Below are 26,813 nucleotides of genomic sequence, written 5' to 3'. Positions count from 1 at the left end.
AAGACCATAGGACAATTTACCAAAATTGGTTCTTTCCTTCCACCACGTGGAAATTTAAACTCAGGTCATCTGACTTGTTTACAAGTGTCTTTACCAACTGAGTCATCTCATTAGCCCTCAGGGTGTTATTTGTAGCACAGGACTTAGGAATCAGCTGCCAAGAAGTTCCCAGTATCCCAGAGGAACCCCTGTGTCCAAACCCCTCCCCTTCTTTCTTCTCTGGGTAACACCCCCTCGCCTCCCAAAGCCGGACATTCCTATCCACAGCCTTTAGCCCGCATCATCCAGGCCAGTACAGCTGGCCTGCCAGGACCAGCTGGGCCAGCCTCAGACCTGCCACACAATGACACAGCCAGAGGAAACCATTGTATTGCTTGGGACCTCTGTTAGCTCCGAGTCACAAGCAGGAAGGACAGAACTATGGCAAGGCCGAAGTGGCCATCAAGGGGCCCTGCAGGAGGAAGGGCTGGGTCCAGAGAGGAAGGACGAAAGGCAATAAAGAGATCAAGGGTCGAGCCCTGGCCCTAAGGCACCTTGGCAGGATACATAGGAAAGAGGGTGTCCTCTTTGACATAGGAATGACAGGCAGCAGCAGGATATACAGTCCCAGATAGCCCTGACTTCCTGGTTACCGGGGAAAAAATCTGTACCTACCCTGTCTGCAGGCCCTGGCAGTGGCTCTAAGGTGGGCTGTGAGCTAGGGACACCACCCCATCAGTTCCTCACATTCTCTAAAGTGAACCCCTGCAGCCAGGACCCTGACTTCCCAGGCTCTGGCTCTGCCCACTCCCCACCCCCTACCCTAACCATTTCTGTGTGTTCACATCAGGCAGGCCAACCTGTCCCAGGCCAGCAAGAGTAACCCAGTCGCTGGCCTTTTGTATTGACTTGTGTTTTTAAATCAAATATGCTTCAGGTGAACAACAGGACGGTCAGTCATTGAAGCAGCAGCTGCAACTCATGCTTGTTGTTAGACACTGCCACTTCCCAGATGCTGACACATCTGGCCGAGCTTCTGGAGTTCAGTGGTCAGAGAAAGATTCCTTTACCCTCCCCTGATGGAAACAGGTAGAGTGCGGGAACTACTGCATCTACCAGAAGTTCCCAGGCAGGAAGGAGTAACAAGAACTGTGTAGAAGGAGCCTACACACCAGCACAGGTTCTCTCATCCGTGAGAAGGCCAGAGAAGACACAGTGAGCATAAATAAGAGTTTATTCCTGGTGTGGAGTGAACTGGAATTGCAAACTTGTGAGGTCAAGTTCATCTCTCCGCGGCCTGGCGTGTACAAGTTGAAGGCAATGGCAGATCAATGGATGAGAAGGCTCTTTGGTTCATTGACGGGAAAGGGGCAGGAGAGGCAACATACATTCCACCAGTCACAAAGCATGAGCCTTTCAGAACCATCATTTCTTTCTGCATTACATGGGAACGGTAAAGACTCTTGTTTAGGGGTGGGCAGGGCTCGGAAGATACAGTGCTCACCACGCACGTATCTGTGTTCAGATTCTCAGCATCCACAGGCTGGATGCAGTCGATAACCCCAGCAGTTGGGGGTGGGGTGGGGCAGAGACAGGCAGATCCCCAGAGCTCGATGCTCAGCCTAGTGCTGAGCTCCAGATTCACTGCAGGGTCTGCCAAAAATAAAGTGGAACACTAACGAGACAGCCCAGCAGTTGGGAGCTCTTGCTCGACTCCCAGAGGATCCACGTTGACTCCGTCCACATGCCAACTCACAACAATCTATACCTCCATTCCCACGTGACTCAGTGCCCCCCCCCATGGCCTCCACAGTGCCAGGCACTCACGTGGGGACGCTCAGAGACATGCAGGCAAAATCGAACAAACAAGCAAAAACATGCACATGAGATTTTAAACGCTAAGAATGCTCGATGGTGGGGCTGGAAAGTCGAGCAGCTAAGAGCTATCTTTTAATCTGTTGCTCTTGAAGAAGACCTGGGTTTGATTCCCGGCACTCAAATGGTAGCTCATAACCACCTATGACTCCAGTTCCAGTCCTTCCAACTGGCACGCACATGACACTTACGCGTGCATTCGGGCAAAACATTCATGAAGTAAATAAATCCTTAAAAAAAAAAAGACATTGCAAAGGAAATGAGGAAGACACCCAGTGATGATTTCTGGTTTCCATAGGCACACAGTAAAACATATACACGTGCATACTTCATACACATGTGGAAATCTTCTGGGCAGCATATTTTAACAAGATTAAGATATGGCATCCATTCGGCCACTTCCTCTTCCCAAGTCCAAGGCAGGCATTATTAATCAATCTCAGCACTTCCTTATCAGCTGTATCCTTATCAGAATTCCTCTCACTGTATTTTCCAGGAAGCCACACCCAACAGATCAGAACAGTGAAGCCCAGTGAAATATTTATCCTGTGGCAATAATGCCAATATGGAGATCCTCAAAGATCCACACAAAGCTAAATCCCCAGAGTGGAATCCTGAGGTCCTGGTTCAACCCAGTTACCCAAGGACTGTGTCAACTATCAGCTCCCCAGGCTGGCATTAGTCCTCACCCTCCCAGGACTCACATTCATTGTGAGGAAGGAAAATGCCAGGGCAAAGCAGTGAGCATGCAGGGCACAAGCCAGATGGCCCATATCCTCTGTGGTCTGGGACTGGAACTCAGCTGGGCTTTCTGTTTTCAGGAGCCTTTGCACCCCATCCCCCATCCTGCTTGGTACCCCCTCCCCCAGTTCCTCTTTTGCCTAATTTAGTTCCCTGAGAAATTTTTAGTTCAGCTCCCACCATGGCAGGTTCAGCGCTGGGGCAGGGCTGCAGCTCACACCCGGGAAAGCCTTTTCCTAACAGTGTCCAGGTTAGGAGAGACAAAGCGCCCTCAGCACCCTTAGCCTAGCTGCCTCCTCCAAGCCCTTTCTCCAGGGAGCAGTTCTCGAAGGAGCCCCTTCCGGGCCTCTCTCTCCGTCTCTTCCAAGCAGAAGTAGGGTAGCCCCAGGACTGCTCTTTTGAGAAGTTGGTCCAAGGCACACTACAGTACTCCTGCAGGGCCGTCTTGGTCCAACAACAGCTACCAGTTGTCAAGAAGCCCCTGCTGTATCAGAAACCTTTCCTACTGGTCCCACCCATCCGAGTCCCAGGGAGAGCTTCATCGGAGATAGGTAGAGACCCTCCAGACATAGATAAATCACCCTCTCCAAATTTCTGATTGATTTCCTAAGGATGAATTACCTCCTCAAAATACAGACTTCCCTCTGTAGTCTTCTGCTAGTACCAGGAACCCAATATGGCCCTTCAGGCTGTAGGGCTCCTTCCTCTTCTTCCTCCTCAGTTCCCTGCTGTGTCTCACCACCACCCCATCTTTTGCCCCCAGGGCTAGCACCCAAGGGCGCGTCCATTTTCCACCCAAGACCCTGCTGCTGTCTGCACAGCAGCAGCAAGGTGGTAGCACCCAAGTTCATGGATCTACAGAGCCCAGACCGCACAAAACTTCACCCAAAACAGGAAACCACCAAGCTGACATGCCTTTGCTTGCAGGGTCCCGAGAAGGAGAGACTAGAGCCCGACAGGAGGAAGCTGGGCAGGAAGTTGGTGGCTGTTCTGCTGGGGGCTTCCTCTCCTTTCCACAGAGCTGCAGCCATGCAGGGGTCCCCACAGTCAAATTCTTAGAAGTCATCTGGGTGTTGAGGTCTGAAGCTCAGGGCTGGGGACAGGTCAGGGTCCCCAGGGGATACTCGGCATACAGCTGGTCTCTGGGTCTCATTGTTTGACTGGCCCCATAGCCCTGCCACAAAACAGCTGGTACTTCTCCAGCCCATAATCCCCAAAGCCAAAAGAGCAACAAATCCTGTCTACAGTAACTGCGTAGAGTCAATGGCAACGGATGGAGCAGAAGAGGGGGCCCTGGGATAAAACAGGGGTCCTGGCCACCCCGACACGCCTATGATGATGATACAAAAGCCTCTAAGATCCCCAGGCCCCAGGCCTAGCTGGCATCCCACAGGAGTCTATGCTCTTGGATCTTATCAGACATTGTGCCTGGGTTCCCAGCAGGTAGCTTATTCCCAGCCAGAAATGCTCTCCTCTCCCCGCCCATCTGTCCTCGGGGAATGAATGGGTTTCTCCCTGTCTGCAGGCCCAGCGTGTGAGCTTTTCTACCCAGGCCCAGTTCAGCCCAGCCAGTGGAAGCTGCAGTTAGACAAATTGGGCTGCTGCTCTCCCAGTGTTGGGGCTACTGTCCCTCTGGAGATGGGAGGGTGATTTGCCCAGCCTTATCCCTCTCCACTCTCAAACATCAGCTGCCCTATCTCTACCTCAAAGGAACTACCCTTTCTCTTCATGCATTAAAATCCTTTATGAAGACTCTCCTATGTGCCCAGGTCATGCCAGACCCTGGAGATGGGAGCCAAGAGTAGCATCAGACCAGGGACAAGCTCTTCTGTGTGCCCGGAGGTCACCCTGAAGTGAGACTCAGAAGAACAGTGATCAGAAGCAGAGTGACCCCTAGGCCCTTAGTGCAAACCCAACCACATACCAGGTCCTGTACCCCCGGGGCCTTAAAGCTAGTGCCTCCAATCCACTCATAGCTGTTCACGTATTTCTTTTTAATAGCATCTCTTTCACACTTAGAAGTAGCCCAGCATCATTAGGACATTATAGAGGTCACCTTTGCCATCGCTCTACACTGAGCAGTGGGAGTGATTGGATGTTGAGGACAGGAAGGAGGCTTGTCTCCCCTCACCGTCCCCATCGTGCCCTCATCACCCTCCGTGTCCGGTGGTCCAGGCCTCACATTGCTCGAGACACTAATGAGCTCCTGAACCTAACAGGCACTTGCTGTTTTAGAGCTTCTGGCCACTGAGCCCTATGGACAGCTATACAGGCAAAGAGAGCCCAGAGTCACTTAAACTGCTGACAGACCCTCAGGTTGCTGGTGGGAAGCACACTCCAGAATCCAGGGGTTAGAGCCAGGCCAACAGAGGAGCATCCTCAGGCAAGCAAGCAGACACGCCACACCCCCACAGTGGGTAGGAGTCTCTCACACCTTGTGCCTCTCACCTGGGAGGGTGGCAAGGTGCCTACCTCATCCCATCCGGGCTGCTGGTTTCCATGAAGAAAGGCTGTTACCAAGTTGGTGCTCGTACAATTCAGGTAGTTTGACATCTGTGGCTGGCGAGATCAAGTCTCTAGGGAGAACTCCGCATCCCAGGACCTTGAGAACAGCTATGGGCAATCCAGCATCTTCTCCCTGCCCTCCCGCCCCCAAGTAACATCTCAAAGTGACAGAGGAGGGTCCGTGCATCTCGTAAAGCAGAGTCTAGGCTCAGAGCAGGAGCAAGGAACTGGAATCAGTGCCTAAAGGTCTGTCCAAGGGCCTGTCATCGATCAAGTACATCCATCCCTGACCCAGGCACCAGGCACGGTCCCCCAGCTGGTTTAGATGGCTTCAGAGTTAGGGGAGTCAGGGACTGGATCTGTAAAAGAAGAGATAAAGAAGTGAATGATGGAAGGGAAGGGGGTCTGTGTCCCCTTGTCCAATTCTGCATCGTGAAGATTCCCCAATGATGGGGGACGGGGCCACAGAGCCTAGGTCCTAACAGTGGAGTGCTGTAAAACCAGATGCCACTCACCCAGGGATGGGAAGAAGACATCCCCAGGGCCTGGAGGGGACAGAGGTGTGCTGGGGTCAGACAGCAGGTGCCGTCCCGACTCGGAAGGTTGCCGCTGGGCCACATAGGACAGTGGAGGCCTAGTCTTGGCCTCCGGCATCCCCTGGAAGGGTGGAGTGGTCTCATAGCCTGGGTTTTCGATTCCTTGGGTGTTGCTGCTAAAAACAACAGAATTGAAACAGAATTGGGGGGGGGGTGATCAGTGCCACCCCAAGCACTCTATCCTCCCTGCCTCCCCCAACCCCTTTCTTTTTTTTTTCTCCCTGGCTTAGACAAGGACAAGCTTGTGAAAGCTGTCCAGCTTGGAGGTCCTAGTGGGATCACAGGTCGAACTTTCTTTGACCTATCTAAGAAGTTGTCTCCACTGAACACACTTTGTAAGACAGGGACCAAGCTTCTGGAGGTGGCTAATTTCTGAGCCCATCTAAGCCAGCCCATGGCCAAGCACAGATAACGTAGTCCTACCTGCCCATCTCTGATGCAACCCCCCTAACCCCACCCCTGCCCAGAGCAGCCATTGGCTTGTTCCTTCATGTTCAACCAGACAGCTTCCTCTTGGAGTGCCTGGCACAGCTAAGCCCCAACCATGAACAGGGCCGGGCCTGGGCCGTGAACTTCCTTTGTATGTTGCAATGTCTGGTCCAGCCAGCAGCTTCCACTCTTTCCTATCCTAAGCCAAGGTGGTTACTGAGACCCGGAAAAGCATGTCCAAGAAGAATCAGGGCATGGCAGGAGAGAAGGTGGTACCCAGAGCAGCCCGCCAGCCACATGTGGCAGACACAGTTCCAACTAGCTATGTCTTGTGCTGAGCAGGGGCCCCACATCACATAGAAGCATCCCTTTCCTGACACCTTGTCCCAGGAAGTTGCTCAAAGTCACCGTGGGACTTACCTGTCCATCCTCACCAGCTCCTGGGCACCTAGAGATAGACAGAAAAGCTGGTCACAGGAAGGAAGCCTTATGTAGGCTGCACCCTCAGGACTCTATACTGTTCCCTGAGGAGAACTGAGTTCCAGGTATCTGTCCAGCAGGTGGACCCACGGCATAGCCACCTTCGGGCACAAGTGAAATGTGTCCTCTGTCAGATCTTGAGAATCTAAGTTTCAATGGAAACCCAGGCCCCAGCATGCACTAACTATGGCTTCTATCAGGAAGTTGCCTCTCTGGTCTTTAGCCACAACTTATTGGGTGGATAGTTCAAAGTCAGGTCTTAGAATTAGAAGGCTCTTTCTTCCCTCAGTGTCCCTACCCACCCAGCCTCTCTACCCACTTTCTCCCCTACAGGTCATTACCACCTCAACCCATCCTTAGGGTCCCCCTAAAACTGGCCATCACCCAGATGCAGCGACATCAACTTCCCTCTTCCTTGCAGCTCCCCACACCCTCCCACAGATCCTTCTTGTAGGGGGGAGGTTTACATGGGGAAATGGCCTGGGGGCGGGGGGGGGGCATCTGCAAGATGAACACAGGGAAGTTGCGTAGAGTTCCTGAAATCTAGTTCACTTCTGCTGACAGGGTGGCTCTGCGTCAGGCTGCGTGGGCCAAGCCCATCATCCCTTACCACTTCGCTCTGGGGTAAAGATGGTGACCTCTGCTTTAGAGCCAGGGTCACTGAGCTGCCTTCTCTTTTCTTTTGTCCTGAGAATGCTCATTCCTAGGCAACTACCCAGTGCCCAGCCCAGCCCTCAGTGAGTACAGGCCAAGCACCATGAGCTAACCTGCTGTGAGCCTGCTGGCTGCTTTTGGTTGCTACTCTGGGGTCAGAGTGGATCAGTGACTCCCCAAGTAGGTGTGCCCATCCTTGGCACTTTGTCCTTCTAAGCACTAACACCTTCTGACAACTTAGATTTCTGTCACTGAGTCTGAATCACAGGATAGATTGGGGGACTTTTATTTGGAGGCAGAGTAATAACTAGAAAATATTTGCTTTAGAAGGCAATTTTGTTTTGTTTTGTTTTGTTTTGTTTTTTGGTTGGGTTTTATTTGTTTTGTTTTGTTTTTGAGACAAGGTCTTACTAGCTTTGGCTGCCCTGGAACTTACTATGTAGGCCAGGCTAGCCCCGAACTTACAGTGAGCCTCCTGCCTCTGCCTTATGAGTGCTGGGATTAAAGGCATGCACTAGAAGATAGATAGATTCTTGTTCTTTTCCTGTTACTGTATGTGGAACATTCTTACTCTGGGACAAGACAAGGCTTTTTTCTACACTCAATGGCATGAGGTATCCCCTATGCCAGCCCGTTGTTACCACAGGGCTCTTCTCTAAGTCCAGGTCGTGTGTCTTCCTGGGACAGAGGACTGGGACAGAGGAAAGTTTGCAGCCAGTGGTTCAAGTGAGGGTGTATGGAATCTGGGATCTGTCTGTAGAACCCCACATGAATGGCATTCTGGCCTGGTAAAACACACACACACCACACACTCACACACACTCACACACATACACAGACACTCATATATGCCCATATACACTCATATACACTACACACATGCACAGACACCCATATATGCCCATATACATTCAAACACACACATACATACACACATGCACATACATACACTCATATACACACTCACATGTACTTATACATGCCCATACACACTCATACATGCCCGTACACACACTCACATACACATACACTCTCACACATACTTAAACACATACACACACTCTCACACACATATACATATACTCCCATACACACTCATATAAATGCTCACATACATAGTCACAAACACACACATGCACATACACATACACACACTCATACACACTCACAGACACATACTCACACACATACATCTATACACACTCACACACATACACTTCAGTTTTCAATCCCACTAGATCCCATGAGCAGAATGGGAAGTCTGCAGAGACCTTGCAAGAAAGGCCAGGCGCACCAAAAGACTGGGTGAAGCCCCTATCCACGTTTGCATGCTCCACCAGAAAGGCCTGCTTTCCCGTTCTTGCTCCCTGATCTGACAACACGACCAGGCAGTGCTGTGGTGTGGGCAAAGGGAACAGAAAGCACCTTGGAATCCTTCCAGAGCCTGGCCTCCCTGCCTCTAGGAAGAGGGACTAGGTGGTTTTTTCAAGCTATTTCTTCCCCCTGCAGAGTTCTGAGTTCCTCCTTCACTCTGACCTGTCTCGTGCTCCACGCTGCCCCATTAGAGACGCCCACCGGCAGGCTGTAGCAGGGTTGTAATGGATGGAACAGTCTGAGAGGAAGGGTGAGGTGACCACAGCCCTGCGGGGCTCCAGGCTGGGCCTCCAGGAAAGAGGGGAAGGGGGGATGGCAAGCTGATTGGGAGGTGAAGGGGAGGCCAGAGGAAATCTGGTGCGACCTGGTGACAACGCCCCTTCCCTCAATTACCCACTGCAGCTAGGCAGAAGGAAAAGGCTGGGGAGGGATTGTAAGAACAGAGGACTCCCCCCATCCAGACCCCACCCCTCAGAGAATGCAGACTGAACAAGGCTCACAGGAGAAGCCAGGGCAGACAAGAGGCACAGTCACCCAGCAAAGGGATATGATGGGTATTTGAGGCCATGAACCTGAAACTTGGATCTACTGTTTACTTACAGGGTGTTTCATTAGGCAAGTTAGGAAACCTTCCTTAGCCTCAGTTTATCCATCTATAAAGTGGGGATAGCAATGTCCCCTATTTGAGTTCCTATGGTGAGTGTGTAATAACATGACACAGTTTCTGGCAGAGTAGTCCCACCAGCTGGGGAGCCCCCTCAGCTCTGCACTCACAGTGTCCTGTGACATTCAGTTAGTTAAGTTGCCCAGCCTGGGCTTCTTTGCCCATTACAAAACAAACCCACCCATTAGCCAAGCCGGTCTCCAGGAGATCGCTGAACAGACTCATCTTTAGTTTGGGTTAACCCACCCTTCTGTGTGGTTACCCATTAATTCACATGGAGGGTACCAAGTCAGCCCTGTCTGGGTACCAAAGCAGCTGGCAGACATCAGGCCCAGAGAAAGGCACACGTAGGCCCTTCTCTCTCGGCCAGAGCCAGCTCCTGGCAGGAAGAGTGAAGGACTATGCAGGCCTCGGGTCCCAAGCCTTCACTGGCCTCCCAGCCACGACCCCATCACCATCCCAAAGGAAGGTACTTACGGCGGTGAGAGGCCGCCTGCCTCTGCTTATAGACCAGCAACAGGATAAGGGGAAGGCAGAGAATTCCGACAATGCAGGCGCCCGTGGCCAGGGCCGCAGCCGTGATGCCTGGAAGAACAAAAGCACCTGACATGAGCGTCCCCTTCCTGCCGCTTCTTCTAAAGGGAAACTGAGACACAGCATGAGGCTTAGGAAACCTTTCTAAAGCCAGTCTGACTTCAGTTCCCCTTACTCCAAGGAGGCACCCATTGCAGAGAAAGTGGGGTTACCCCTGGAAAGGTGTAAGCACCCCGTGGCATAGCAGACCAGGGAGGATGAGAGGCCCAGGCAGCAGGGTCCCATAACCTTAGTGACTTGAAGAAGCCAGGGAGGTCTAGTGACCTCCTTTTGGAGACAGCCCTATGTCCCTGACCCCATGGGGTCGCCTGTTGCCCATGACAGAGGCGGCTCCAAAGGGGAGAGAACAGTGCCCCCACCCTGCCTGCAAGGGAGAGCTAGGCCACCCTGGACTTCACAGTGTCCACCACAAGGCCCTTCACACCGAACACCAGGGCTCAAGATCAGAAGGAGCCTGAGCAACGAAAACAAATTAGCGTCACGGCGTTGCACAACAGCGAGGACGGGGCTCCTTACAGGCCACTGACAAAGATGAGTGCTTTACTGCACTGAGCACAAAATACTCCAGCCTCACCGGACACGATGGCACACGGCTTTAATCCCAGCATGTCAGAAGCAGAGGCAGAGAGGCAAAGGCAGGCAGACCTCTCTGAGTTCAAGGCCAGCCTGGTCTGTATAGTGAGTTCTAGGACAGCTAGGACTACACATAAACCCTGTCTAAAATATAAAACAAACCTCAGTCCATCCTTTGAGGGATCCTTGGGCTGTCTAGGGTGAGGCCCCTGGAAGTGCTCCTCTCTACACACGCGCGCGTACACACACACACACACACACACACACACACACGACAGGAGATAAAATTTGCAACTAGAGAACTAGGCTAGGGAGGCAAGGGGAAGACTAGAGAAATGTCATTTTTGTCTTGTGTCTTTAAATAGCCAAAAACAAAGACATGAGCTTAAAAATACTCAAGCAACTAGAGAAATGGCTTAGTCCGCAAAGCGCTTGCTGCGCAAGGATCAGGGCCCGCGTTCGACTCTGCAGAACCCTTCTAAAAAGCTAGGTGCGGCCTCGTGTAACTGTGTACCCATATGTACATGCACACAAGGAAATGTACACACATAAACAAAATTCAAAAGCCCCCTGCTCAGCCTGGGTCTCCTCACACAGTCCTAACCATCTAGATCTGGTCTTGTCTTACGGGGTCACGGGAGAACCTTGCCCCAAACCCAAGCACAGTTTGGACATCTCTGCGATACACAGAGACCTTCATTCTTCCCAGGGTCCTGTTATACACAGCTTTCCCAAAATTGATGGAGACATCTCTGTCTGGTGGCAACATCATTTACTTCCATTTTCAACAACCCTCTTTCTGCAGCAGGAAGCCCTTAGGCTCAGATTTCTGCTCACCGGGACAGGACATCTGGACCTAAACACAGCGCCACAGCACTGAGCCAGACACACTGCGTGCGTGTTTTCTCCTAGGCTGTTGTAAAACTGTCTCGGAAAGGGCCATGCCACTGCACGAGCTCCATGTCATGGGGGGTTGGTTTATTTCAGTCCATCTGCTGACTCCAGGAGTTTAGCTGGGAACAGACGAGCCCTTGGAACCACAACTCGCGTAAGCTCATTTCCTTCCCAATTTGAACCTTTCTCTCTGCCAAAACATGGGTAGGCTCTCTTGTCATAGGATCGGGTTTACCTCTAGAGAGCTCTGGGAACCAGATATGCCTTGGTCTGTATGCTGCCTGTGCACTTTACTTGGGAACAAAGGCCATTTTTACCGCACTGTGCGCTAAGCAATCTGGACACATAAATAGGCTCACAGTGAGCTACGTGGAACCGAGCAGACCCTGGGCAAGCATTTGAGAAGTACCCATTGGTACGGAAATGGTACCGATTGCTGGGTGGATGGCACAGGAGGTTGCGATCCACAGTAAAGCAGATTCCCTGCAGGTTTTAATGTGGCTGTGCCTGAATGAGGGATATTGAAAGGAAGAACGTCCCGTAATTCACACTGTTCAGTGTGGCTAAATTCCATCCTAGGACCTCACTGTGGGCAATCCGAGAAGTTGGCTGCGAAGCACTTGTCTCCCATCCCGTGGTTACTAAGCAACGTGTGGTACGGTTAGGCAGGTGTTCACAAGCTGACTTAGGGCTTTGGCCAGAGCCTCCCTGCCCAACCCTCTGGTCTGCAAGTGGCAATCCTGCCCTCTATGGCCTGTTTGCTTTCACTCACAGAGCCTGTTTCCTTATAGCTGTCCAGGCTATGGTAGAACAAGCTCTGGAGGAATATCCGTGGGCCCGGCTGCCCTCAGAGGCTTAGGAAACCTTTCTAAAGCCAGTCTGACTTCAGTTCCCCTTATTCCAAGGAGGCGCCCATTTACAGAGAAAGCTTAGTTTTCACCTAGAGCCAGGCTCTTCATGGGAAAGTGATGAGGCACTGGCATAAGCAGTTGCCCAAACCACCCCACGACAAGCGCCCTTTCAGAGCAGGCAGGCGGAGAAGCCTCAGTTTGCTCAGTCTATGACCAGGGCCTGCCAGCTACCCTGTGGGTGTGTGCAAAGAGTCTGAGGAAAGGGTCTGGCATATCCTGCCACATTAGGGGTGGGAGGGGTACAGAGCCCGGCTGCACGGTCCTGTCCTGATCTCAGGGGCAATGATTGGCAATGCCAGCCCATACCTTTGGCAGCCTCCTTCCCTTAGCTATCCTTAGCTACATGGCCTCTTACCTGAAACCCACTTGGACTTTTACCTCGTTTAATGTAGCTAACCTTCCCTAGAATAACATTTAGCCACTCAGACTGGGATCGGAAAAGGAGAACCCACAGATCTTAGCTGGAAGTGTCATTAACAGCCCCAGGGAATGCTGTGGTTGAGCACGTGTGTATGAGAGAGAGTCGAGGTTGGGACCTCCCAAAGTTAATGAGCAGGATAGAATAGTTCTCAGCAGCTGGCCATGAGGCCTGTTTAGCATGGATGGCCACTGCTAAATACATTAAGAAACCCCTCCATGTCTGCTCTCAGTCCTCATCCTGCCTTGGCGCAGGAGTGGATGTGTTGCCTTGAGACCTCAGGCCTCGTGGACCTCGGGAGGAAATAGAAACCATGCCTCCAAGGTGCTGGCACTGTTCTGGCAGACTGGTGGCCGAGGGTTCACCACAGTCTATACCTCTTCCTACTATTTTGTTCCCCAGCTTCCTGGGCCTGAGACACAGCATGTTTCTTATCCCTGGGGCATGGCCTTAGGTAGCACTTGCTTCCCTGTTAAAGGGACATAGTTATTCTCATTTCTCAATGAAGAAGTGATGCAGAAAGTAACAGAACTACCTAGATTCTCCCAAAAGTACACCCTAGAATATAGCACACACATATGTAAAAATATATCATATATATGTATATATACATATACATATGTGTGTATATATATATATGCCTGCCTAGTGTCTAGACTACTGGAATATATATATTAGATATTTATAACATCTAATATATATTAGAAATATACAATATTTCTAATATTATACTACTAGAGCCAGGAATATAGAAGGGAATATCAGAGGTCATCGCATCAGAGTCATCCACTGCCCTCAAGCAAGCATGTTCTCTTGGACCTCAACAAGCCAGTTTGCTGCACAATAGCTCAAGGAAAAAGGAGCCAGAAAGAGATTTCCCAGCTCCAAGAATTGGTGAGAATTTAAACATCAAAACCCAAGGACAGAGGTACAAGGAGAAGAAAGACTATTCACCTAGGAAGTCAAGTTCAAGGCTTCTGCCCCACCCTTAGTCTCAGGAGCAGAAAAGTCCCCAACCTCCTCAGCCTGAACACTCTACCATCTTGTCTCTGTCCTCAAGACTGAAAGCATATGGCTTCTTTTCAAAAGGTTCTGCTGAAGCTGGATGTGGTGGTTCATACCCGGGATCCTAGAAGTTGGGAGGCAGAGGCAGGAGGGCTGCTGCAAATCTGAGGCTAGCCTGGTCTACATTGCAAGTTCCAGGCTAGCCAGGCTCTCCCTGAGCCTCATTTCCCTGCCCATGACATGCAGGCAGTAGCAGAAGCAGCAGTTTGCAAAGACAAATTCTAGAAGGAGGAGGAGAAGGAGGAGGAGGAGGGGGAGGAGGGGAAGGAAGAGGAGAAGGAGGAAGAAGAAGAGGAGGGGGAGGGGGAGGCAGCAGCAGCAGAAGCAGCAGCAGGAGCAGCAGGAGGAAGACTGGGATGACTGCTCAGAGTAAAGGTGCTGTGGGGAAGTGAGTGTGCCCATGCCTTGTACCCAGCAGGGTATTGAACCAAAGGCCTCACCCCCACACTGCAGTGGCTCTCATTCAATTCAACAAGTAACGGTGGGGCGGTGGGGTGGTCGGTTGTTTTGAAAATACAAGTAGTTTGAATAGAAGGTCACCTTAGTCATGAGTTGGGGCTTGAGTCGAGGCTGTAGCTCAGTTGTCCGCATTCTGGCTTAAACCCTCATGTTTGTCTAAACTCAAGGTCAGGATCACGATGTTTCTTCTGCCTCTCCAGGGCTTAAGCAAGAGCTGGCTTACACTGGATGCCTGACAAACCTATGAGCCACAGCCCTCTTTTCATAGACGTGTGGGGCACTGTAAGACATATCCTCTGGTCTACTCTATATGCCACAGGGCATTCTCAAAAAAACTTCAGCCTTCTTGAGAGTAAAGCCCTCTAACTCTGGGCCAGCACAAGGGCTGACAGTCACTCTCTGCTCTGTCTGCCCAGTTCCCTCCCACAAGCAGGGGAGATGAACGGAGCCAGGAAGGCTACCATCCAGTCCCTGCTGTACCACTGAGCAGTGAATATGCATCCCCTCTGTAGACTGTGGCTGGTGATGCCTGCTTCACAGAGTGAGCAGTGAAGGGAGCAGAGGCTTCTGGGGCCACAGTTAAGAAGGGACAGGGGAGCGAAGCAGCAGAGAGGGGATGGGGATCTGAAGTGAGAGTCCTTACTGTCACTGTCCTGCTCATTAGGCGGGTACGCTGTGCATGTAGATGCTGAGCCTTTGCCTGTAGGAACAAAGAGAGGTCTGTTAAGTGAGCGTGAGGCCCCTGAAAATGCAGGGGTTAGTCCAGGCTAGTGACTTCACTCTCTTCCGTCATAGGAATGCGTGCTAATACCTGTATGGCAGCACTCACCCAGGGGAGTCTGTACATGTGCACATGTGTCTTACATTCTCAAAGGGACAGACAAACAGACATACACACTTGCCTCACAGCCATTTGGCCACGATCAACTGAAACTCAGGACACATTCAGTCCCCTGATGCATTTTCTCATGAGCATTAGTTAACACTCTAGGTTCAGATACACACACCCTCTTACATGAGAAAAGATCACTCTGTCACAAATAGAGATATACACACAAGATCATCACATGCCCACACCCATGCACAAAACTTACACAAAACTACATAGTCATGTGGCAGATTTGCAGATGCCCCCCCCACACACACACCCACTTGCCCGGACTCCCAGCCATGGCTGTCTGTGCAGAATAGCTCACCTGTCTGTACCTGCAGCTCCATGTACCCGTAGAGCCGCCGTTCTGGGTGGTGGTGTTTGACTTCTATCACCAGACAGCAGTAGAGGCCGCTGTCGCTTAGGGTCACATTGTGCAGGGTGATAGAGAAGTTACCGTGGTTGTCATAAGCTATCTCCAGCCCATGTTTCTGGGGCTGGTCATGGCTGGCATTGACTGCCGGGTGACTTCTGTGGTGTTGATGGTGTGATATGAAGTTACGTATGGGCCTGTGTTCTTTGCACACTTGAACCTCGCCTCGAGAGCTAAGGAACCACGTCTTTAAGAAGTTTGCATCGTGCCCTTTGGATACGGAGTCCAGAATCCTGCAGGTGAGGGTGACATTCTGCCCCTCTGGACACACATACAGAGAATATGGAGTGGTGACCTTGATGGCTGCTACCAGACCTGCTCAAGAGAGAGGAGAACCCCGGTCACCTGCCTGAGTGAGTGCCACTCCTCGCTACCCTCAGGATGAGAAAGCTTGACTTCAGCCTCTCCCTGGCAAGCCAGACCCTGGGCAAGCCAGCTGATCTCCTGAGCCGTGGCCTCTTAGTAAACATTCCATCTCAACCCACATATGAGGAGCCTCCAGGACTCCCAAGTGGGAGGGAAGCCAAACAAGACTGGCCAGCCAGCACGCAACCTTTTCCCAAGTACAGCATGTGTCCAGCTCCACTGCAGGCAATGGCCCCCACACTGGGCAACTCTGTCCTGCACACAGAGATACGAGGAGAATAGAAGGCCTCAGTCTTTGGCCTTGTTTCTGAGGAGTGCCAGCACCTTCTACCCACCCCCACTCCTCATCCAGGCAGTGCCTTCTTCCATCACTTCTTCCTTGAGCACTAACCGAATGCCTGCATGGGGAGGGCCAGTGCCTGGTACCCTACCTTTCAGCTTGACAGCCAGTGAACCAGCTGAAGCCTGCTTTAAAGACCCTGTGGGCTGAGGCAAACCCATGCCCAGTTTTCAGAGACCTGGGAGGAGAAAAAATGCCCTTCTAGGGATGGGCATGACCTCTCTGGGTCTTTGGACTTTGAATGAGAATTTAAAAGCTAGCATTTCGACTTAGGCATGAAGGTAGGAAAGTCAAAGCCTATGAGGGACAGGGATGAGGAATGCATGACAGGTCCTCGTGTTCCCCGCACCTGCTGCCCACCCGAATGCAGTCCTCTGCCCTAAGGAGGTAAAGAAACCCTCTTGTCCACCATAATCTCAGCTCCCATTCCTCTACTACTTAACCTGATGGTTAGCCCCAAACATACCATGTAGCTGAACCAATCTCCCTGTCCCTACCCCTCAAGAGCTGAGACTATCAACATGGGTCATCGACCTAGTTTAAAAGGCACGGAGTCTCACACCCAGGGCTCTGTGCCTGCTGAGGAAACACTCTGCCAGCTGAGCCATATTCCCAGACTGGGATATGAGCTGGACACCCGTTCCTCTAACCGTGGGAGCCGGTTTTCTCCCCAGTAAGAAGAAAGACATTCACAGCAGCACAGGGTGGGAGGGCAGGAAAGGTGGGAATACCCAAGGCCACGGTCACCACATCTCAGCATGGCTTTGATTTTCACTTACATTGCAGGGGCTACAGGAGATCTGACAGGAACGGGAAAGGTTTAGAATAGAAAGAGAGATTACAAATGGAGGGTTGGGGTCACAGCTCAGTCAGAAAAATGCTTGCCTTGGGGGTTGGAGAGGTGGCTCAGCAGATAAGAGCACTGACTGCTCTTCCAGAGGACCTGAGTTCAAATCCCAGCAACCACATGGTGGCTCACAACCACCTATAATGAGATCTGATGCCCTCTTCTGGTGTGTCTGAAGACAGCAACAGTGCACTTATATAGAATAAATAAATCTTTAAAAAAAAAAGAAAGAAAGAAAGAAAAATGCTTGTCTCAAAACCGTGAGGACCCAAGTTTGGGTCCCTAGAACCCAGGTAAAATTCTGGGCATGTTAGGTCAGGCCTGTAAGTCCAGAAACAGTGAGTTGGGAGGGAGAAGCAGGTGGAGGCCTAGAACACGCTGGCCAGCTAGATAGACTTGGTGAAATTCCAAACGAATGAGAGACCCTGTTTGTCAGACACCATGACCAAGGCAACTCTTACTAGGACAACATTTAGTTGGGGCTGGCTTACAGGTTCAGAGGTTCAGTCCATTATCATCAAGGCAGGAGCATGGCAGCATCCAGACAGGCATGGCGCAGGCAGAGCTGAGAGTTCCACATCTTCATCTGAAGGCTGCTAGCAGAATACTGACTTCCAGGCAGCTAGGCTGAGCGTCTTAAAGCCCACACCCACAGTGACACACCTGTTCCAACAGGGCCACTCTCTGGGCCAAGCACGTACAAACCATCACCCTGTCTGAAAAGGTAGACAGGATACCTGCCACCCGAATGAAACCCTGTCTGAAAAAGTAAGCGGGACACATGCCACCCGGCCTAATGGCTTCAGTCCAATCCACATGATGGAAGAAGAGAACCAATTCCTACAAGTTTGCCTCTGCACATATGCCATGAATTAAACACGTACATGCACCCACACATAAGACAAATACATAAATATTTTAAAAGTCGAACAATGACAGCTGAGGTTGTCCTCTGACTTCCATACGCATGACTCTGCATGCGTCACACACACACACACACACACACACACACACACACACACACACACCCTACGTGTATTGTCCATGAACTCTTGACTGCTCCATCCAGAGGACCTGGACCTCCTCCTCTGATGCTTTCTCCCTGCCCTTGGAGCCAGGACCCTTGGGGCAGGCCGGGAACCCCTAAAGCCCTGATGGTCCAGCACAAAGAACAGCAGCCTGCTGGGGCTTTTGGAGTTGGAGCAGGCAGCACTGGAGTCCAGTGACACTGAGTCACTAGGCGGAGCCTCGCCTCAGACTCATTCAAAGACAAAAATAAAAACATCAACAGAGCCCAGTGGGTGTTACAGCCAGGGCAGAAATTATCCACACAACTGTCCTAAAAGTATTCTCTCTGCAATTCAAGAAACACCCAAATCCAGTGGAATGAAGAAGCTAGCTTCAAACTCTTTGTCACAGAAATACGAATGACTAGTAAAGGCTGATGATCTAGTGCTAGAGGGCTCGAGTGTCTAAGTTAGAGTAGGAAGGGGACCACATGGCCACAAAGAATGCCCAGAGGAGCGGAGTTTTAAGCCTGCAAAGTGAGGAAGACAAACATTCCAGAACCAGCCCCCCCCCAGCTCTGCTTACATACAAAAGAGATTTCTGGAATGTTGTTACCAAGGTGAGCGGAGATTTCAGACCGTCTTTGGTGAGATATGATCTCCTTTTCAGGCAGTGACAGGCCCAGGAAGGGAAAATGGTTTGGCTGAATGGCAGTGGGTCTGGAGTCCGGACCTGAACCATAGTAACCTCAAGAAAAACAGGCTTCCCAGAAAACCGTGAGATGCCCAGGCGTATGTGGTGCATCTGACAGCCAGAGAGAGCAGGGTTGACCACGTCCATAGACAGAGTAAAGCAGTTTGCTTGTTCACCACCCTACAGCAAGGGACCACGGGAGTCTGACTGCAACCCAGGCATGTGTACCACTGCCGAGCTGGAAGCCCCCAGAGTCCCTCTAACCTTCAGATATTGCATCTAACCCTTAATGTAGGGTTTTTTTCCTTTGTTTTGTGGGGGTTGCTGACTCGAAATGGTATGGATTTGTGGCTCGGGAGAGTTGGCTCAATGATTAAAAGCACTGGCTGTTCTTCCAGAGGACCTGGGTTGAATTCCCAGCACCCACGTGGTGGCTCACAGCTGTCTCTAACTCCGGTTCCAAGGGATCCAAGATGCCCCGCCTCTGACCTCAGGCATGAGGTTTGCACACGGTGCACAGACATGTACTCTGGCAAAACTTCCATACACGTAAAATAATTTTAAAGCAGGGATTTGATGCAGGAAAGCTTGACTCCCAGTTTCTCTTGGAGACAGCAAGTAGCTGGCTTTGTCCACACCAGCCTGGAGGTTGCCTTATGGACCTGTATGGACTGGGTGTGGTCACTAAACTATGGCTCTGCCAGAGACAGGAGGGGGCTACCAGGGAAAGAAAGGGGCTTCCCAGACAGCCACAGAAGGAACCAACCCACAAAGAGTAGCAATAGCCCTGCCCTCTCCCTGCAGCCATTCGGCAGCTCTCCCAGCCCCCTCTCCTCTGTTCAGTAGCCCCTGCCTGAGAGGCCTTGCAGCCAAATTTAGTTCCCTCAGCATTTGCCCAGCACACAGGCCCTGGGGGCTGTCAGGAGGGCAGGCAATGCAGAGGCCAGGGCAGGCTACTGTGGGTAAGGGCGACAGGACAAGGGACCAAGATGCTTACAGTCAAAGGCAGGAATGGGGTAGGACTCACTTGTAGCATGAGTGTCTCCTGAACTGGGGGGGTGGGGGGGTGCCAAGCTGAGAGCCCTCAGAACCCAAGCAATAGTGTTTCAAGCTCAGGTCTGCAGGGGAGCTGGGGGAAGGGATCCAGTCCCATTTCACTGGCAAGGGACCTTGGAGAGAGCAGGGTTCTCCTGAGAGAGCAGGAGAAGGGGTGTGGCTGGGGGTGTGACTCCATTCCAACTGTGCACACTCACTTCCCTTCCTGGGTTAGAGGGAAGGGGAAGCTGTCCTTGGATTGGATCAGGGTTGGGTTGGAATGTCAGATTTTAGGCTCAGAGGTCTAGAGTGGGCAGGAAAGGCACCAGGTTTGTCCTCAAGGGGAACAGGAGGGCCAGGAGCATCTGTTATGCCTGAAGCTCAGAGCAGCCTGTCCCTGGGAAGACACTCTAGGGCAGGCATACAGGCATGCAGAACACACACACACACACACACACACACACACACACACACACACACACACACACACACACACAGTGTTGGGCAGCATGCAGCCTGGCTGGAATTATAATTACTTGGCGGGAGGATGTAGACCATTGTCAGCTGCTGGTCTCTTAGGCCACCTGGGTTATTGTCCAGGAGGCCAGGAAAGTGGGTGGGGAGGAAGGCACCTGGCTCTAGGGTACATGGGACAAGTTTACATGGGACAGGAAAGCACCCCAAGTCCTGGCCAGAGCATGTACCAATGAAGAGTACAGGTCCCCTGCTTCCACCTGGCCTGACTTGCCACTGAGTAGGACCACCCTACACCTGCTGGAGGGAAGCTGGGAGCTAGGAAAATCCCAGCTCTGGGAACTGTCATAACTCCTCCCTAGGCCCCGGGCCCTCCTACGCTGGACCTGAACTACACAAACCTACGCAGATGACATTTTCTCTGGGCTGTTTTACTCTTTGTCTGCAGTTAAGAGAGCCCCATGTCCTGAAGCCCTTGAGCTCCATGCTCAGGTATGTGAATGCAGGTGCCCACAGAGGCCCGAGATCTCCTGGGGCTGGAGTACAGACAGTTGTGGGCCATCTGACATGGAGGACACTGGGTCCTCTGGAAAAGCAACAAGTGCTCTTAACTCCAAGTCATCTATCCAGGCCCCTCGGATTCACTTCTGAGATGTTAGGCACTTTATCCTGATGTGGGTATAATCCCCCATTCCATACACTTTTGTTTTTAAATTATTACTACTACTACTACTACTACTACTACTACTACTACTACTACTACTACTACTATTACTACTTTTGCGAGGTTTCTTATTTGGCATTGGGTCTTAGGGGTTGATTGGTTTTTGTTTTTTGAGCCTTTTGCTGTGAAACTCCGACTGGTTTAAAACCCAGAGGAAGTGCTCCAGGGCTGAAACCCAGGCTGGTCTTGAACTTGTGATCCTTCTGCTTCTGAGTCACCAGCACTGGGATTATAGGTGGATGTGCCATGCTATGCCTCATCCTCATTTTAAAGATAAAACTGACTGGAGAAATAGTGACTTGGTTGAGGTCACATCCCCACCCACACCCACCACCTACCCTGTAGCTGAGTGGAGACCCACACTTCCAACCAGCAGGCGGACAGGAAGAGCTCTCCCTCCAGCCCTGCTCCCCTAGGGGGTGGAGCTAACATTTCATCTTTCAGCTCTTAGGAGAGGAGTTGACCCTGAGCTGACCCCTACACAGAGAGCAACTATCTTTTCTGCTCCTAAAACCCAAACCCAAACACTCTTTCACGCCACAGATATTTAGCTCCTGGCAGAGGCTGTGGAGCTCAGAGCTCCCTGAGGGCATCATCCAGTCAGGGTGCAGGCCACAGGTAGGGCACAACCTCTGGGCAAAGTTTCAAAGGAACTCTTACTTGGCATCCTCTCTGGTCTTGTTTTTGAGACAGTCACTTTTTGCCACACAACAGGTGCTATGGGCATGGGGGCAGGGGGATGGGTACGTGTGTGGGTGTGGACTGACTTTAGTATTGTTTTCCTTGACAGGCATGCTGGCTTTACCCACAGTCACCAAGGCAACACCCCAGTTTTTGGAGGTGGGTCCGAGCTTGATTGGTTAGGCCAGGAAGGCCCCACCCAGACAGCTGAGGTCTGGCTGGCTGCTAGCTTGCCAAGTAAACAATTATTTGACTGTCTGCCTTTACTGGCCCCACTCTTAATGAAAGAGAGAGAGATGGGTCTCTGGCCTTCCAGGCATGGGACCTGGTCCCAGCTCGCAAGCGCCACTTCCTAGGATTCTCTCCAGGTGCTAGAAGGGAAAAGCTGTCCTATAGCTTTATCAAGATGTAAGATACATAGGTAAAACAGAGGCAGGGTCCAATCAAATCCCAGAGGAAGTGCCCCCAGGGTGAAGGTTGCAGGCTGAAGCCAGCAGGTCTGTGTGGAGGCTTCAGGGCTGGGGAGGACAAAGGGTATCTCAGATGTGTTTATTGATCCCTGCCCCAGCAGGAAGTGTCCATTCATATAGACCAAGGAGGGTGGGAAGGGGAAGCAGGGCTCTATGGGAGGAAGCCACATTTCCAGCGTCTTGGGAAACCAGCAGGCATCCAGTAGAGCCTTTAGCCACTGTACCTCCAGGGGAGGGCCTGGGCAGTATGCCAGGGCCTTGGCTGGGAGGGGCTCCTCTGGAGGATTCTAACTGAGACTCAAGATCTCTATGAAGAGAACCCAACCCCATTGCCACTACAAACGGGTCCCCAGGGGTCAGACCAGGGAGACTTCCTAAGATTTGAGTGCATCCATGCAAGGGGCTCACTTGGTAGGGATGTTCTTAACACACACACATGGGCTTGATTATTTAATTAATTCCCAAGCCCCTGAAATAGGTGCTTGGGTTATGATGCCAAAGAACAAAAGAAAGCTGCCTAGCGTCTCACAGAGAATAAGTTGTGAATAAAAGTTAAACCCAGGCCTGGGGGAAGCAGATGCTTTCTCCAGAGACTAGAGGTAACCAGAAACTAGCTCCACCTCCTTCCACAGATGGACAGCTGACCTAACCAATGAGGGCTCAGTTTGCCTGGCCGCTGTACTAACTCAAGTAGTTTTGCTTTTGATTTTACATTAAATAACATTGAATCATAAAGAGAGGTGGTTGTTCCCATTTCCGTGTTCCCCCAGCTCTGGTTATGTCAAAAAGAAAGTCCTAGTTGATGACACTGTCTTCAAAATGTCCCCTTTTATTTTTACTTCATTCATTTCTGTAAGAGACGGCAACGGGTTTTGCACGCTGAGCCTTGCCTGGGCTAAGTTTCCAGCTAACATTTAATTCCTTTATTTGGCTTGCCAACGGTGTTCTTTTATATGTTCTATTTACGGCCAATGACACTAATTTTCCACTTGTGACACAGACTTAAAATTTCCTTTTAACAAAATTTAGAGAAAAGTATACATTTAAAGGAAAAATAAGTAGGTAGATATTTGGCAGATACCACGTAAGGGTGATAAGCAAATGAGCCCAGAATGCTCTACGGGGGAATTACCCTCCTCCTCTTCCTTCTGCTCCCCCCCCCTTCTCCTCTTCTTCCTCCTCCTCCTCCCAGACAGCAAGTTAGCTGCAACCTCTTCACTCAGCCTGCTCACTGCTCACCTGGGGGAAGTGTGTGCTTGGAGCCCCATGACAAGGGAGTAGCTGACCCCTTGGAAGCTGAGTCCCTATACACAAAAGCTACAGGGAGGGCTTGTTTAATAGCAGAACGCAGCAAGTTCATTAGCAAGTTCAATGACTGGTTGGGAGCATATCTCATCCCTGGCTTCCCTCTGGAGGTGGTCAACAATAACTTGTCCGGGTATGGAAATGGGATCTGAGCAACCTCCCACGAACAAGCACACCCTAGGCCAGGCTGGCTGTGATGGCCTCTTGCAAAGGAGACTTAGAAGGAGAACCTCTAGGCACCCCTGTGGCCATTTCAGACTCTCAGTCCGAAAGGGTAGCTAGAACCAGCCTGGGTATCCTTCAGATGCTATGACTCTGGAAAATTCATTCCTGGAGGTATTTCTCGTGGCTTCTAAGTCCCGGGGACTCATCAGGGCTCTGTAGGCAGCAAAGGCTCAGATGGAAAGCCACTAACAGAGTCCCCAGAAACCAGGAGATGGCACACTACCAGCATCTCAAGGACCAGGCCCCGGGAAGTCTCGCCCATCAGCTGCACACACCCGTATCTAAGGGGAGACAGATGGCCACCCTACATTACAGATGGCGGCTTGACCAAGGATGCTAAGAAGCTCGCCCAGATCACAGCTAAGATCTGAATACAGGTCTAACTAGGAAACAGTTGAGCTGGAGTGGAGGAAGCCCAGGAATGCAGATATTCACCAGATTCCTTGCTTAAACACCAGGAAGGCCATGGACCAACCAGACTTTTTAAAAGAATCCATAGGTATGAGAAGCCAGGACTAATTTCTGGCAAGGCCAGACTAGTCCTAGGCATTAGTTGCCTTTGAACAAGGACCTCAAGTTAAATACATGACGCTCTGCCAGTACCACTAGGCCACAGGGGGCCCTGCATGCAAACCCTCTGTTTTTCCTGTTTAGGCCTAAGATCCTGAACATAAGAGGTGAGTCCTTTAGCTTCCCTTTGGTTCCCCTTCCCTAGATCTACAGCAGGGAAGTGCTGCCTTGAAGCCTCCCAGCCCCGCCCTCCTTGTTTCTGGCCTCTGGGCATCCCTAGCTTTGGGCCTACTGGGCAGGGCTTAGGGATTTCCTAAGAGCTGACCACTACCGCTTCAGACTTACAGCACTGAGTTTACTCAATAGGGCCTTGCAGGCTTGTTTACCGTGAAGGGGAAGAAGATAGCTGCCCCTCTCTGGGACACCAGCCCTCCAGTGTGAATGGGGCTCCTGGGTCAGACTAAGGACAGGTAGGGTGGTAACTTCCTCAAATCTTAGGGACACTTGTGGGGAAGAGGTTCTGCACCCCTTGGGGTCTGGGGCTCCTGGTTCCAAAGGTAACCCTCCCCCCATCAGCCCATGTCAGGACAAGAAAGGAGTGTGTTCCATGCACCCCAAGTGCCTCCTAAGCTCTGACTGTTTGAAGTCCCCCAGATCCACATCTCACCCTGTCCCAAACACAGTTCTTTCCAAATCACCCCAGTCCTAACGCAGATGGGGGCGGGGAGTGGTTTTCAGCCCCCAGACCTCCTGACCAGGTCTGATTCAGGAAAGAGAAGGAAGCAGTGAGTTATGACTTACAGTATAGCCAGTGCTGAGGTCAGAGCAGCTCCAGGCTAAAAGTTTCCTCTGTTTCTTTCCTGAAAGCCTCCTGGATCCCTAATTGTCTCCCTGAGCTGAAGGGAGCTGGCCTTCAGCTCACCAAGCAGTTTGAGTAGGTAAACACAATGGGTTGTACAATCTCCTGGGTATAGAGACAGTAGGATGGGATTCGCAGCTCCTCTGCTGGTGGACGTTCTGTAAGCTGCTCTGAAGCTCTAGGTCTTAGTTTCCCAAACTGAGGCTGCTGACCAGAAAGCAACCCATTCTAGTAAGGGTAGGGAAGAGGTAAGAAAGGGGGCCTCATGGAGTCACTGGGGAGAAGGATAGTAGCTTGGGGTAGATACCATACTGGCCTTCCTACCTTCTGCTGCCCTGAGGGGAGCCTTGGTGTTGTCAGGGAGACATCCCCCACCTGTATCCCCACCCCATCCCTGCCTCAGGTTCTCCCTTCAGTGCTAAGGAAAAGCAGGCCTGGGCTTCAGTTGTTCTGACAGTAGGGTGTGGGTGCCTTCCTTCTTATCAGACGTCCAGGCCAGCCTCCCAGTGCTGATTAGGAGTTCCCTGTCTCTCCTCCCTTTCATTCCCTCAACCCTCTTCCCTCTTTTCTGAGGAAGCCATTGGCTCCATCAGAGCCCTCCATCTCAGAGGCCACTCCCTCCATGATTGACCCTGTCCCTGGACCCTTCCTCTCTCCTGCCTTGCAGAAGCTACCTGTGCCCTGGGTTCTGAGCAAGGTAGTGTCAGGCAGGCAGTGTCAGGGGACACACCTGTCTATGTTTGGATAACTATTAGGGTATCTCCTTTTTCTTTGAGGTCTTCTGCCCCACAAAACAAGGACTGAGCTCTGGGGAACTGCTCTGTCCAGGGACAATGTGATTGTGAGTCTGGACTTTGGAAGTGACATCTCCCTGTGTGGGGCTTCTGTGTCTGTGCTGTGGAGGTTATCCAAGCCCCTAGCAAGAACTGGTTGCTGGGCCCAGGGAGTGTCCTGTGACATTCCTATTGATCCATATTGGCTACTCAGCTGCAGTCTGGTTAAAATGACAGGAAGCCACTGATCACTCAAATGGGCCATCAGACTTTCAGTACAGAGCAGGTGACAAACATGCTCAGATCTGGGAGTGTCCATCAAGACTTACCCAAGAGTGTCAAAAGGGATAGGATACTGGGTCACAGCACCACACCCCCTAAGTCCTCTCAGACTCTGGTGCCTAAAGGCAGGGAGATGCCCGGGTGTCAAAATCCAGTCAGCCACCACCATAGGACCAGGGTGATTCTCATGCTGCCCCTCTCCTGCCTTGCAGAAGCTCTTCATGACCCTGCTCTGGGCTCTCTGGTCAGGGAAGCGTCTGGCAGGCAGTCCCCAAGGGACACCCTTGCCTGCTGTTTTGGCAGCTGTTAGCAATTACAGATGTGCCTGTTGTAGGATGGAGACACCACTGCACCCTGCTGGGCTGTCCCAGCGGAGCAGCGGTAGGGTGGAAGGTTACCGCAGGCTGAGGGGATTTCAGGGCACTCCCATCCTGCCTGAGTCCCCCCCTACCCTACCGGGCTGTACTCCCTGGCGCTCTCCCTAGCATCCCACCGCCTGTGGATCTTACCTCTGGATGCAGCCAGAAAAATAGTGAGGAGCAGGGTTCCCCAGCGCAGACTACTGGCCTCTGGGACCGTGGGGACACCCATGTCGCCGTCGAGCCGGGCAAGAGCAGACACAGACTGCTGGGGCGCGCGTGGAGCAAGCGGGGCTCCGAGAGCCCAGGGAGCCAGCCGGCTGTACACACCGCTTGCTAAAGTGAAT

General features: G+C 51.7%; 2 protein-coding genes across 9 annotated transcripts in view; one reads left to right on the top strand and one right to left on the bottom strand.

Moving 5' to 3' along the window:
• Nucleotides 1-26,813, top strand: part of Cdh23 (cadherin-related 23) — a 382,621-nt gene that overhangs the window by 314,603 nt on the left and 41,205 nt on the right.
• Nucleotides 1,196-26,813, bottom strand: Vsir (V-set immunoregulatory receptor). 7 transcript variants are annotated; one of them, NM_001399050.1, is given in 7 exon segments: nucleotides 1,196-5,459; nucleotides 5,616-5,812; nucleotides 6,546-6,573; nucleotides 9,775-9,882; nucleotides 14,855-14,911; nucleotides 15,408-15,830; nucleotides 26,617-26,813. In NM_001399050.1, coding segments are annotated over 7 exon segments (933 nt in total). In that variant the 5' UTR covers nucleotides 26,699-26,813; the 3' UTR covers nucleotides 1,196-5,421.

This window comes from Rattus norvegicus, chromosome 20, assembly GCF_021556685.1.
Source record: "Rattus norvegicus strain SHRSP/BbbUtx chromosome 20, alternate assembly SHRSP_T2T, whole genome shotgun sequence".
In the NCBI taxonomy this organism is placed as follows: Eukaryota; Metazoa; Chordata; class Mammalia; order Rodentia; family Muridae; genus Rattus; species Rattus norvegicus.
The sequence above is the reverse complement of the archived record's forward strand: the minus strand, read 5'-3'. Positions and strand labels throughout refer to the sequence as shown.